Below are 14,719 nucleotides of genomic sequence, written 5' to 3' on the forward strand. Positions count from 1 at the left end.
TAAGAAGACAGATATATATTTTTTGCATATGCACACCCGTGAAAATTTAAGAAGACAGATATATATCTGCCTTTTAAGGCGTCAGATAGAAATAGCTATCTGAGTCTCCCAGAGAGCAACACAGAGTTGCAGTTTGTCAGCAGAAAAAAGGCCCAGAAACTTGTAAACCAAGATTTTTTATTTATTTATTTATTTATTTATTTATTTATTTATTTATTTATTTATTTATTTATTTGCAGGTAGTTTCAATCAGATATGTGAATAGTTTGAAAATATCCATTTTTCTTGGCACTGATCTTTATTAATGTTTAGTAACTGAGATACGATCCAGGCGAGAGTCAAGCACTGTTTACATTTCCTTTCATTTCAAGGAGAAAGAGCAATGATTAACTTTGTTGAAGCCAGGCAGCCCAAAAAAAAAAAAAAATCAGTTTCTCCAACTTCTCACCCTAGGAACGTCAACATCGAGGTTTCCTCCAGAATCCAGACCGTACTTATTCTCCAATTCAATTAAATGACAATATAAAAAGCCAATGACCTTTGGCCAAATATTTATTTTATTTATTTATTTATTTTCAATTTATATACCGCCCTTCTCCCTGAGGACTCAGGGCGGTGCACAGCCAGAATTAAAAACATGAAATACAAATATTAAAAACAATTAAAATCTATATAAATTTGGCTCAAAATTTAAAAAACCACAAACCAATTAAACATTTAAAAATTTTAAAAAATTTCTTCCTAAGCCAGGCTTACTGGAAAAAGTGGGTTTTAAGGGCACGGCGTCTAAATAACCATGTCTAAATACATGGTTTAGAGGCCACAAATTTGAAAAAGCACAAAACCTCTTCTTAAAGAGTGGGGCAATCCTCACGAAAATCTACTCCTAATGGCTTTTTGAGATTTTAGTAATGGATTTCCTAATCCTGCAAGAAGGACATGAGATTCTAATAAAAGAGAATATTTGTAGCTCAGGGTTGACCTGAGGGGTCCTTGATGCTCTCTGAGCTTGCTTTTTTTTCTTGCAAACGTTTCATGACCCAACTAGATAAGATCATCAGTGCTAGAAGGGGTTAGGTTAGAGGAGGAGGAGGAGGAGGAGGAGGGGGGGAGGAGGAGGAGGAGGAGGAGAATGATTGTGGAGTCCTTGGCGCTCTCTGAGCTTGCTTCTTTTCTTGCAGACGTTTCATGACCCAATTAGGTAATATCATCAGTGCTAGTGGAACAAAGGACATGATTCCCTAGCCCACATTTTAAAAACATTGGGGACAGGGCCAAAATGAGGATTTTTGGTCTGTTTCTCAGCCACGCCATTCAAGGGCGCTGGTTGCAATCCTATCAGGGTGGATAAAAGTCAATGATTTTTTTAAAAAAAAATCAAAAAAATCAGATTTTTATTTATTTAAATCGGATTTTTTTGATTTAAATCGGATTTTTTTGATTTTTATCAAATTTATTTTAATAAAAAACTTTGGGGGTAAAAATCTATCGTAAGATCGTTTTCTATTTAAGATACATAAATAATTTAGTTTATTCAGCATGAAATGGAGCTTAGTTATGTAGCATGAGGCTGTATATTCTGCAACACTGGGACTATCAGTGAGTCAATAGTAGGTCAAAGGAGTAGCAGAGATGACAGTTGCTCTTTAAAAATTATGATTTAAATTGAGTTGATTTAAATCAAGCCTTTTTACTAGTGATTTAAATCATGATTTAAATTGTGATTTAAATCAACTCAATTTAAATCAAATCCACCCTGAATCCTATACACACAGGCCTACCAGCAAGGAAGGGCATTGTAGACACAACTTTGGGCTATTTATTTATTTAGCATATGACATAGAGTAGCCGGGTAACTATATAGGTAGTCCTCAACTTACCACAGTTCATTTAGTGACCGTTGAAAGTTACAACAGCAATGAAAAAAAAGCAACTTATGTCAGTTTGCCAGCCGATGGTCACGTCATCAAAATTCAGCCTGACTCACATTTATGACGGTCGCAGTGTCCCGAAGTCACGTGATCCCCTTTTGCGGCCTTCTGACTAAGCAAAGTCAATGGGGAAGCCAGATTCGTTTAACAACTGATCCGCTTAACAACCGTTGGCAAGAAAGTTCTTAAAACGGGGCAAAACTCACTTAACAACTGTCTCACTTAGCCACAGAGATGTTGCGCTCGATTGTGGTGGGAAGCTACCTACAATTACTACGATAACACCTGTGATGGAAAGACGTAGTCGATTTTTCTGAGGTAGGAGGAAGTCAAAAAGTTACAAGTGGTAGTAGCTTACATTTTGAAATAAGTTGATTGACGAGAATGGAATTAAGTGTTCCACAGAGGCAGTCCTCGACTTACAACAGTTCATTTAGTGACTGCACTGAAAAAAAATAAGCGACTTACGACCGTTTTTCACACTTTACGACCCTTGCCGCATTCCCATCCTGGCCATGCGATTTACATTTGGATGGGTGAATTCAGACGCTTGGCCAAGTGGTCCCTAGTTGTGACGGTGGTCAGGCGATCCGCTTTTGCGACCTGCCCGACGGGCAACGTCAACGGGTGAAAAGCCGGGTTCGCTTAACAACCACGCCACTAACTGAACGCACAAAGGGGGTTGGACTAGAAGACCTCCAAGGTCCCTTCCGACTCTTGCTATTCGATCTCAAACGCAGCCATTCGCTTCACCGCCACGGCCAGAAAAGTCGTAAAATGGGAAACAAACTCACTTAACTCGCCCTGAGTCTTTGGAGAGGGGCCGCATCTTAACTTTAAATTAAATTAAATTAAATAATTAAATAATTAAATTAAATTAAATTAAATTAAATTAATTAAATTAAATTATTAAATTAAATTAAATTAAATTAAATAATTAAATAATTAAATTAAATTAAATTAAATTAAATTAAATTAATTAAATTAAATTATTAAATTAAATTAAATTAAATTAAATTAAATTAAATTAAATTAAATTAACTCGCGTTTCGCTTATTATAGCAACATCAATTCAGGGCTCAACTGTGGTCCTAACCTGAGGACCCACCTGGTATATATTCCCCTCTCTCTCTCTCTGTATCCAATGAAGTTGCAAAAGTTTGTTAGTTAGAAAGGAGGGGGAAAAAATTGTGTTTTTTTTTCCTGTGTAAGTGAGTCACTATAGGATCCGGTTTTTCCAACTTTGGAGCTAAGAAACCCGAGCAAAGGGAAGAGATTTCTGTGGGATCCCTCGTTTGGCAGAGCCCCCCCCCGCGGGATCCCCGTGGATTCCCTCCCCACCCCACCCCACGCAAGCAGCACGGGGCTGGTCCAGCTGCTTGCACCCAATAGGTAAGGTTTGCAAAGCCCAGCCCGGTGCTCACCTGCGCTGCCCTCTCGCTCAGCCGCCGCCCGCTCCGAAAGCCAAGGTCCCACGTCCCGGGAAGGGTCGAAGCGAGCGCTCAGCTTGCAGAGCATCGCCCGGAAAGCGGCTCCCGGCCCGGCGGCTGCAAAGGAAGGAGCTTGGCTCGCCTCCGGTCGGGCTTTAGGACCCGGGGCGGCGGCGGCGGCGGCAGCGGCTTCCATCCGCGCGCCAGCGCTACTTTCACTTCTGCCGCAGCTTACAGCAGCCAGCCTAATGAGGCGGGGGATGCCGTTTCCTATTGGACGCGCCGCGCGTCCTTCAGCGGAGCCTGGAGGGGCGGGACCGAGTGTGGTGCGCTTGCGGAGGGAGAAGGAGCACATGCCGGAATTATTCTGTAGTAGTAGGAGTAGTAAGTAGTATCATGGTAGTAGTACAGTAGTAGCAATGTTGTTGATCGGTGCAGTCAGCCAGATGTTCAGACTGAGCTTGTTGTTAGTATTAGTATTATTATCATTATCACCATTATCGTTAGCATTAGCAGTATTGTGGTATTATAGTAGTAGTACAATAGTGGTAGTGTTGTTGATCATTGCAGTCAGCCAGATGTTCAGACTGTTTGGCATTAGTAGTAGTAGTAGTAGTGTCATAGCAATAGTACCATAGTAGTAGTACAGTAGTAGTACTACAGTAGTGGTAGTGTTGTTGATCATTGCACAGTCAGCCAGATGTTCAGACTGGGTTTGGCATTATTATTATTATCATTATTATTATTATTATTATTAGTAGTAGTAGTATCATAGCAATAGTACCATAGTAGTAGTACAGTAGTAGTACTACAGTAGTGGTAGTGTTGATCATTGCAGTCAGCCAGATGTTCAGACTGTTTGGCATTAGTAGTAGTAGTATCATAGCAATAGTACCATAGTAGTAGTACAGTAGTAGTACTACAGTAGAGGTAGTGTTGTTGATCATTGCACAGTAAGCCAGATGTTCAGACTGGTTTGGCATTATTATTATTATTATTATCATTATCATTATTATCATTATCATTAGTAGTAGTAGTAGTGATAGTATCATAGCAGTAGGACCATAGTAGTACTACAGTAGTGGTAGTGTTGTTGATCATTGCAGTCAGCCAAATGTTCAGACTGTTTGGCATTAGTAGTAGTAGTAGTAGTGTCATAGCAATAGTACCATAGTAGTAGTACAGTAGTAGTACTACAGTAGTGGTAGTGTTGTTGATCATTGCACAGTCAGCCAGATGTTCAGACTGGGTTTGGCATTATTATTATTATCATTATTATTATTATTATTAGTAGTAGTAGTAGTAGTAGTATCATAGCAATAGTACCATAGTAGTACAGTAGTAGTACTACAGTAGTGGTAGTGTTGATCATTGCAGTCAGCCAGATGTTCAGACTGTTTGGCATTAGTAGTAGTAGTGTCATAGCAATAGTACCATAGTAGTAGTACAGTAGTAGTACTACAGTAGAGGTAGTGTTGTTGATCATTGCACAGTAAGCCAGATGTTCAGACTGGGTTTGGCATTATTATTATTATTATTATTATTATTATTATTATTATTATTATTATTATTATTTTCATCATCATCATCATTATCATTAGTAGTAGTAGTAGTGATAGTATCATAGCAATAGTACCATAGTAGTAGTACAGTAGTAGTACTACAGTAGTGATAGTGGTGTTGATCATTGCACAGTCAGCCAGATGTTCAGACTGGTTTGGCATTATTATTATTATTATTATTATTATTATTATTATTATTATTATCATCATCATTAGTAGTAGTAGTAGTGATAGTATCATAGCAGTAGGACCATAGTAGTGGTACAGTAGTGGTAGTGGTGTTGATCATTGCACAATCAGCCAGATGTTCCAACTGGGTTTGACATTATCATCATCATCATCATTATCATTAGTAGTAGTAGTAATGATAGTATCATAGCAGTAGGACCATAGTAGTGGTACAGTAGTAGTGGGATAGTGGTGGTAGTGTTGTTGATCATTGCACAGTCAGCCAGATGTTCAGACTGGGTTTGGCATCATCATCATCGTCATTTTGGATGAAGGAAAAAAAAATCCTCCCATTGCTTTCTTCACCGGGACGGCCAGGAAGGGCTCTGTCCCACTGGGAGCTGCTTTATGCAAGGCACGGCGTCAGGATTGGCAGCAGCCTCCTTCGCAAGTCTTTTTTGGTCTTTTAAGAAAGAATGAATAATTACCAATAAAGGAGGATATTTGTAGCTCTGGGTTGAAATGAGGGGTCCTTGGTTCTCCCTGCTAGCACTTTTTTTTATTTTTTATTTTTTAATTTTGATTTATATGCCGCCCTTCTCCGGAGACTCAGGGCGGCTTACAGTGCGTTAAGCAATAGCCTTCATCCTTTTGTATATTTATACAAAGCTTATTGCCCCCACAAACTGGGTCCTCAATTTACCTACCTTAGAAAGGATGGAAGGCTGAGTCAACCTTGAGCCTGGTGAGATTCGAACCTGCAGAAATTGCAGGCAGCTGTGTTAATTACAGGGTGCATTAAACCACTGTACTACCAAGGCTCCTAACACTGACGATGTTACCTGGTTTCAATCAATCAGTCAATCCAAGCAAGAAAGCAAGCATTCAGACTCGAGCTGGAAGGGACCTTGGAGATCTTCTAGTCCAACCCCCTGCGTCTGCAAGAAAACAAGCAAGCTCAGAGAGCACCAAGGACACCCCCCCGCAAGGAATGTCATGTCGTTGGCTGAAGGGTCGACCAAGTTATGGTTGCTCCATCACTGAAGGTTTTCAAGTAGAGATTGGACAGCTATTAGTCCCGAATGGTGTACGGTCTCCTGCTTAAGCAGGGGGTTGGACTAGAAGACTTCCAAGGTCCCTTCCAACTTGGTTATTTTATGTTCCTAATAGGCAGGATCGGTGTGGGTTTCCCGGCGTAAGGCATCCTGTGCAATAAAGGGGCGAACTGGTGGTTTGGATTCCCAGAAGTGGAATTAAATGGATCGTTAAGAGGAAATAAGGAACAACTCTGAGGAGCTCAAACCCACCTGAATCATCGTTAGTGTCAGGTTTCGATGCTATCTCAAAATAAAGGAATTTCCAAACTGCCGATCTTTAAGGGAATTTTCTCTTTATTGAGCATAGTGATTTGTCCCTGGCTCTTTCGCGGTCAGTACTGACCTTTGCCCCCCAATCCCTCCCTTTCCGATCCCCAATTCTCTGCGTCTCATTGGCTATCTTCCAAGCCACTTTCCTCATCCCTCCTCCATCAGATCACAGGAATGTCTCCCTCCTCCCATCTCCGAGGAGACAGAATCTTCAAAGGAATTAAGTAGGCAAAAGTTCAAGCTTCTCCTCTCCTTATATATGTCAGTGCTGGGACGCTGAAAGTTAGCTTCTGAGGTTGCTTAAAACTTTTAGTTGTAGGCGAGACCAATCTCTCACTCAGTAGTGTTGTTAGAATCCTGTTGTCCCTAAAATTGCCTCAGCGAAACTACTCGGTCTTCCTGTTTATATCCTCCATCTGTCTAACCCAGAGATGTCAAACGCAAGGGCCGCGGGCCGGATGTGCCCTGCGGGGTGCTTAGATGGGGCCCGTGGGGCCGCCCTGGAAATAGCGAAGGCCCGGCCCGCGATGCCTCTGTCAACAAAAACGGAGCTTGGGAGGGCCGCGTGCAGCTGTCTCAGGCTCTGTTTTCGGCCGTGAGGCTGCCCTGGAAACAGCGAAGGTCCGGCCCGCGATGCCTCTGTCAACAAAAATGGAGCTCGGGAGGGCCGCGTGCAGCTGTCCCAGGTTCAGTTTTCGGCCGCGAGGCCACCCTGGAAACAGCGAAGTTCCGGCCTGCGATGCCTCTGCCAACAAAAATGGAGCTCGGGAGGGCAGCGCGCAGCTATCCTAGGCTCTGTTTTCACTGGCGACGGCCTCCAACAGCCCTCTGCCACCAAAAAGAAAGCTCGGGGGGGAAGGGCCCCCCCAAGATCCATTTTTGTTAGCAGAGGACTGCAGGAGGCCGTCGCGGCAGGAAACAGGGCCCAGGAGCCTGTTTTTGCTGGCAGAGCGCTCAGGCCACCACACGTGCCCCCGACACAAGTGATGTCATGCTGGCCACGCACCCCCCCTCCTCGAGGTCAAACACAACCTCAGTGAAATCGAGTTTGACACCCCTGGTCTAGCCACTCCATGCATCTGGCAAAATGAATCGGGCTCTTTTAATAAAATATCTCTGTTGGAAAAAGTTCCTCTCCGACGGCTGGTTTTTGTTGCTAGGGTTTTGGGGTGCTTTTAGGCAGAGCAAGGGTGAAATCCAGCAGGTTCTGACAGGTTCTGGAGAACCGGTAGCAGAAATTTTGAGCAGTTCGGAGAACCGGCAAATACCACCTCTGGCTGGCCCCAGAGGTGATTGGAGAATTTTGCAATATCCTTCCCCCTCAGGAGTGGGGTGGGAATGGGGATTTTGCAATATCCTTCCCCCCCCAGGAGTGGGGTGGGAATGGAGATTTTGCAGTATTCTTCCCCTGCCATGCCTACCAAGCCACACCACGCCCACCAAGCCACACCCACAGAACCGGTAGTAAAAAATTTTGGATTTCCACATTGACACAGAGTCTTTTTAGATGTATCTGAGTCTGCAAAAATTAATTTAGATGGCAGTAACCTTCAAGTTATCTGTGAATCTTGTCTGCCCTCCAGTGGTCGTCTGAAGTTTTGCAACTCGGATCTGACTATTGCAGGACCTGGAACTACTTTTCGGCTCACCTAAAAAATCCCTGCGATTTTATATCTACATAAATTGTGTCACTCGCGTTAACCAGTCAAATAAAGGACAAGCATTTGCAGAATGTCCCAAACCTAGTTAGACCTAACCTTGGTTAGGATTGTGTAGCTTGGTGTGGTACACGAATGGAGCCTATGGATTGTGGAAAAGGATAGGTAGAGTATTGATCAGCCTTTGAACTTTGGTGCTGGAGAAGGCTCTTGGGACTAAGGAGAGAGCTAAAAAAGCAAATAGACCATCGAACAAATAAATCCTGATTTCTGACTTGAGGCACAAATGAGCAAGCGTAAGCTGCCTCTTATCTGATTGTGGCCTAGTCTGTGGCTCTTCCTCCTTGTCTCTCAAGGTCATTTCCACATGCCGTAAAACCAGTGGTGAAATCTAAATTTTTTTTTTACCAGTTTGGTGGGCGTGGCTTGGTGGGCGTGATGTGGCTTGGTGGGCGTGGTTTGGTGGGCATGGCAGGGGAAGGATACTGTAAAATCTCCACTCCCACCCCACTCTGGGGTCAGCCAGAGGTGGTATTTGCCGGTTCTCCGAACTACTCAAAATTTCCGCTACCGGTTCTCCAGAACCTGCTGGATTTCACCCCTGCATAAAACTTATACTCTTTGGGGCAGGGATGTCAAACTCAAGGCCCGCGAGCCAGATTCGACCCGCAGGGTGCTTAGATCTAGCCTGCAGGGCCAGCCTGGAAATATCAAAGGACCGGCCCATGGTGCCTCTGCCAGCCAAAACGGGGTGCGGGGGGGGGTGCCTCGTGTACCTCCGTGACCCGTTTTTGACCTCTATGGCCTCCTGCAGCACTCTGCCGGCTGAAAATGGGGCGCACAGGGGGGGGCTGCTGGAAGAAGTGCCCGTCCCGTCTCCCTCCCGCTCCCCGCTCTCCCTGGCCGGCCTGCAGAGGAGAAGTACAATGCTGATCTGGCCCTCAAAGAAATCCAGTTTGACACCCCTGCTTGCGGGAGAGCCTACAGCTTCAGGATGTAAATGTTATAATTACACCCGTTTGTCTGACCTCGATATTCCCAATAATATACACCGCACAACTTCCCAAAACACAAACCATCTTTATTACTCATTAACAATTTCATGTAGTCTGAAGCGCAGTTGCACATCGAGGCAACCACGGAGTAGAAGGAATGTGAAACGGAGGCTTTCTCTTCCAGGAACTTGGGACTTTTCCTAAATTATGATGACTGGAACCACTGATTGTGGTCTACTCACAAATATAACCCTGATTTGGATATAGCCTGGTGAGAATTGGAGTGAATGCAAGGTTTCTGTAGGAGATGAATGGGCTGAGCCCGAGGGAGGAGTCAAACGTGTCATCGGTCTTGAGTCTCTTTGTACCCACAAGAGATTTGAGTCCAGCTCACCTTGAATTCCCATGAATTCTTATCTACCGCCAATTTGCTTTGACTGTTAGTAGTTCGGATTCTTGTAGACAGCTTCAGCTTGCAATAAATCCTTATGCAGGTAGTCCTCAATTTACGACCACAATTGAGCCCAAAATCTATGTAGCTAAGTGAGACATTTCTTAAGTGAGTTTTGCTCCCTTTTACGACTTTTTCTTGCCACACTTGTTAAGCGAATCACTGCAATGGTTAAGTTAGTAGCCTGGCTGTTAAGTGAATCTGATTTGCCCCTTGACTTGGCTTGTCAGAAGGCCACAAAAGGGGACCACGTGACAACACACACACCCCTCCCCAGGGACACTGCAACCGTCATAAATGTGAGTCGGTTGTCAAGCATCCTCTTGTGACCACGGGAATGCTGCAATGGCCGTAAGTGTGAAAAATTGTCTTTTTTTTTTCCAGTGCTGTTGTAACTTCAAACGGTCACTAAGCGAGATGTCGTAAGTCGAGGACTACCTGTATTCATTTGAGCTTCCCGGTTTCCGGGCTTGACAGCTTCCTCGCTTAAGCAATGGATAGTTTGAACTGAGCCCAACCTGTCCAAACCAAAGGAGAAAACTACCCCAAATTACCTCTTCGCTTACATCTGGTGCCCAGTCTTAATTTTAGTCGAGTGCAACAGGATGAAGAAAAAAATCCATAGGTGAATCAGTTAGGAGGGAAGCAGTGGAATGCTTTCAAAAGCATTCCAGTCAGTGGTGGGTTCCTCCTGGCTCGGCTCGGTTCGGCCGAGCCGGTAGCAGTGACGATATGACATCACTGAACCAGTTTTCCTTGTTCGAGAGCTGGGCCCTCCCACCTCCCCCCCTGCGTTATTCTTATCTTTTATTTGGCCCCACCACCAATCTATTCGCTGCCTCCCGAATCCCAGCTGATCAGTTAGAAGGAAAAAAAACTGTTTAAACTCTTGCCGCGGGGCTTCAAAGGGCCGCCCTACAGCTGATCAGTGTTAAAAGGCAGTGTCGTGGTAGACCAGTGCGCTCGAAAAACAAATAGGTAGACCGGAATGCTCCAAAAACAAATGGGGAGACTGGAACGCTCCAAGAACAAATGGGGAGACTGGTACAGCTTCTGCTAAATCCTATATAATTGTCACATGACCATCAAACCACGCCCACAAAATAAGCCACGCCCACAGAACCAGTAGTAAAAAATTTTAGAACCCACCCCGATTCCGGTAGCATCTTGGCTGGTATTCCGAAATAAAACATTAAAACGTTGGTCAGCTATTCCAGTGGAAAGTTTAACGATTATTAACAATATTAACGGGAGGGAGCATTCACGGAAATGGCTTGAAAGAATCTGCGATTGTTCAGTTGACAGAAGAGAAAGTTAAGATAACAACTTGTGAACGTCACGCGTTTTGGTGGATTTGAAGTCTTCTTCCCCTTCCAAAGGAACAACTCTGGCAAGTAAGGTCGTCAAACGGGGCAAAACTCACTTAACAACCATCCTGCTTAACAGCAGAAATTTGGGGCTCAGTTGTGGTCGCAAGTAATCACACACACCGGAATCAAAAGTCAGGTAACAATCTTCCAATGTATTCCCCGACTGGAAAAAAAAAAGTCAGACTATGCCCATTAGTCTCTGTGCTACCCTGCAGCTTCCTTTCGGAATCGAAGAAAAACTTACCCACTGCCTTATGGCTGCTTCCCCCATTGCTTGACGGTGTTTTGAATAAACCATTTTTGTCCTGTGCAATTTTGCATAACTAGAGTATAATAGGGGGATCCGTGATCCTTCGCAATTTCAAGACACCGTTTCGTTTTCCTGTTGATTACAGATGATCCCTAGAATTTAAAAACAAAAAGCTCGTATTAATTAAAAAAAAAATAGGCAGAAGATTGAATTCGGTGCCTGTAAATATTTATTATTGGATGTATCCTCTGTTTGTGTTAATACTACGGATAGCTTATAACTACCTAAAACTATGCAAGCAAGCTAGGAGTGAAATGCTCCCGGTTTGGACCGGATTCCTTCTAACTCGATCCGGTAGCGATGGAGGCGGGTGGTTTGGAGAACCGGTAGCAAAAATCCCTGTCCCCCCCATGCCCAGCTGAGCTGTGCGATCATCAGAGGCTTTTTTTCTTTTAAATGTCTCTGACAATCCAAGCTGAGTTGCCTGATCGTCAAGCTGAGTTTGACGATCCAAGCTGAGGATCCAAGCTGACGATGCCTGACAATCCAAGCTGAGTTGCCTGATCGTCAGAGGCATTTAAAAGAAAAAAAAAGCCTCTGACGATCAGGCAACTCAGCTGGGATCGTCAGAGCCTTTTGAAAGCATTTTTTAACAACCTCTTCACCGAAGAGATTGTAGAAAAAATGGTTTTAAGTTTAAAAAAAAATTGGCCACGCCCACCCAGTCACATTACCCCGCCTCACCAAGCCACACCCACAGAACCGGTAGTAACAAATTATAGATTTCACCACTGAAGCTATAAAGCTGTGATGGCGAACCTATGGCACACGTGCCCGAAGTGGCATGTGAAGCCATGTCGCCCGGTACACACGGCCTTGCCTGGTTGTCTTCCAGGTTTCATGCGTGTGTGATGATCAGCTGTCCTTCACACACGGGACAGTGCTGAAAACTGGTGTATGCATGCGTGCCGGCCAGCTGATTGTCGGGCGCGCATATGTGCTAGAACCTGGAAGTTTGGCTTTGTCTGGCCCTGATGAGCGCACGTGCAGGCGCAGTTTCCGTGCGATCCTTTCAGCACTCGTTGCGGAAAAGGTTCGCCATCTCTGCTATAAAGTAGAACACTAATGCAATAACAATAACCAGTGCAATGCAGGTGAATGCAGGTAACAATCAAAAGCATAGTTAGAGAGAAGCGATATTGTTATTGCTCTCAAATACTGGGTGAGAGGGGAGTGTCCACCTTTAGAGAATGGACAAGATGGAAGGGACCCTGTGGACTACCTAATCCTCCTGTCCCTTGTGGTCAACACTCCACCATCTCTTAACAGGTGAGCATGTAGGCCTTGTTTGGAGACCTCCAGAGGGGGGAATCCATCTCTCTTCCAGGTAAACTACTTCGCACTCATATTGTCAAGAAGATCAGTTGTCAGGCCCGTCCCAGCTTGGACGCTTAGGAAAGAAAGACTCTTAACTTCACTGTATTGTGGCCTGTCAGGCACCGGCGCCTCCAGCAGCCAAATCGGAGGAGGGGGAGGAGGCGTGGGAGTCAGGGCCAGCATCAAGGCAACCTGAGAGCTCCAAGGGGGAAGAAGGAATGGAGCTGGCAGAGAGAGAGAGACAGAGGTGGAGCCTGGGCTGTCCATCAGCCCTCAAATGGAAACTCAGCAGCCCCCAAGTCTGGAGGTGGCTGATGAGAAAGAGGAGGAACAGCTGGGTCCAGTGCCTGATACGTGGATACGCAGAAGGCAGAGGAGAGGAAAGCAGTGGAAATCTATGGGCCGGTCCTTGGGACGGACGAACCACTGCTGCTAGCAGAGCCCCACCCTAGCTCTGGGGATAAAAGGCAGAGGACGGAGATGAATAGGTCTGGCAGACTTGTTAGGGCATCTTTCGGAAACTTCACACCTGCATTGAGAGAGAAACTTTTTGCCGGGGCTGCTGGGGCTCCTAATAAAGGAATCATTGATTTAACTACAGAGGGTTTGTCGTGTTTGGGGAGCCGGATCAGAACACAGAAAAAATGTATGCTTTTAGTAAGGTCAAGTGGAAGGCTGAGTCGACCTTGAGCCGGTCAGGATCGATCTGCTGGCAGTCGGCAGAATTAGCCTGCAATACCAAATTCTAACCACTCTGCCCCCACGGCTCCAGAAATTAAAACCTTACTTGCATGAAATCCCAGTGCATGTTCAGGCCTTTTCTCTGGGCTTCGTCACATTGCTCGATGACTGGCAGCTTTCCTTCTCCGGAGTCTGTCAAGCATCTGTCAACCGTGTTGCGCCGAGATCGTAAACCTCCCACAAAGAATTCTCCAGTGCTGTGATAGAACATGTGCTGGAAATAAAGACAGTCCTTGGCTTACAATCGTTCGTTTCGTAACCGTTCCAAGTCTCCTGCTCGAGCAGACCTCCAAGGCAGGGGTGAAATGCTCCCAGTTCGGACTGGATCGCCTGGTCCGGTAGCGATGGAGGCGGGTGGTTCGGAGAACCGGTAGCAAAAATCCCTGCCCCCCCCCCATGCCCAGCTGAGCCACGCGATCATCAGAGGCTTTTTTTCTTTTAAATGCCTCTGACGATCCCAGCTGAGTTGCCTGATCGTCAGAGGTTTTTTTTTCTTTTAAATGCCTCTGACGATCCCAGCTGAGTTGCCTGATCGTCAGAGGCATTTAAAAGAAAAAAAGCCTCTGACGATCAGGCAACTCAGCTGGGATCGTCAGATCCTTTTGAAAGCATTTTTTTTACAACCTCTTCACCGAAGAGGTTGTAGAAAAAATGGCTTTTAAAGTTAAAAAAAAAATTGGCCACACCCACCCAGTCACATTACCCCCACCACCAAGCCACGCCCACAGAACCGGTAGTAACAAATTTTAGATTTCACCACTGCTCCAAGGTCCCTCGAAACCCTATCTATGAAACGGGTATTTTCTTCGCTGTTTTGGCATTGCCAGAAAGAGTGCGTTGCCAACTTACCTGTGGGCTATATCCATGGCAGACGTACAATATGGGAGTGTTCCCGGGAACCGGTCCTTGATCTATGCAATTTTCCTTACTTAGCGTGTTTTTCATCTACAGGATAAGGAAAGGCAAAGACCCGGATTTACAATTCCAACTCAGTGAGCATGCAAAGGAGGCTCAATAAAATAGAGCAGCAGAATATAAATAATCGATGAAGTAATAGAATGGTAATAATGAATTAATTAAGTCAATATGACTTAATATAATATTAATATGAGCCTGGTTTAGCTCTGCAGACTAAAGCACTGTAATTAACATCCAGCTGTCTGCAATTACACCAGTTCGAATCTCCCCAGGCTCAAGGTTGACTCAGCCTTCCATCCTTTCTAAGGTAGGTAAATTGAGGACCCAGTTTGTGGGGGGCAATAAGCTGACTTTGTATAAATATACAAAAGTATGAAGGCTATTGCTTAACACATTGTAAGCCGCCCTGAGTCTTCGGAGAAGGGCGGCATATAAATCAAATTAAAAAAATATATATGAAGAAATGACAAAATGTATGGATGTTTAAGAATTGAAATAAGA

The 14,719-nt window shown here is 44.7% G+C and overlaps 2 protein-coding genes across 2 annotated transcripts in view; both read right to left on the bottom strand.

Moving 5' to 3' along the window:
- The window catches only part of GSAP (gamma-secretase activating protein), an 81,410-nt gene extending 77,694 nt beyond the window's left edge, over positions 1 to 3,716 (bottom strand). Inside the window, exon 1 of the mRNA XM_070947472.1 lies at positions 3,356 to 3,716. Within this exon, the coding sequence (XP_070803573.1) occupies positions 3,356 to 3,716 (361 nt within the window). The remainder of the gene's footprint in view (positions 1 to 3,355) is intronic.
- A 7,468-nt stretch (positions 3,717 to 11,184) lies between these two features.
- Positions 11,185 to 14,719, bottom strand: part of GALNT8 (polypeptide N-acetylgalactosaminyltransferase 8) — a 26,282-nt gene continuing 22,747 nt past the window's right edge. The window contains exons 9-11 of the mRNA XM_070947289.1: positions 14,150 to 14,245; positions 13,347 to 13,514; positions 11,185 to 11,334 (exon numbers count right to left, since the gene is read on the bottom strand). Of these exons, the coding sequence (XP_070803390.1) occupies positions 11,185 to 11,334; positions 13,347 to 13,514; positions 14,150 to 14,245 (414 nt within the window). The remainder of the gene's footprint in view (positions 11,335 to 13,346; positions 13,515 to 14,149; positions 14,246 to 14,719) is intronic.

This window comes from Pituophis catenifer, unplaced genomic scaffold (assembly GCF_029215685.1).
Source record: "Pituophis catenifer annectens isolate HBS135680 unplaced genomic scaffold, rPitCat1.0.hap2 SCAF_7, whole genome shotgun sequence".
NCBI lineage: Eukaryota > Metazoa > Chordata > Lepidosauria > Squamata > Colubridae > Pituophis > Pituophis catenifer.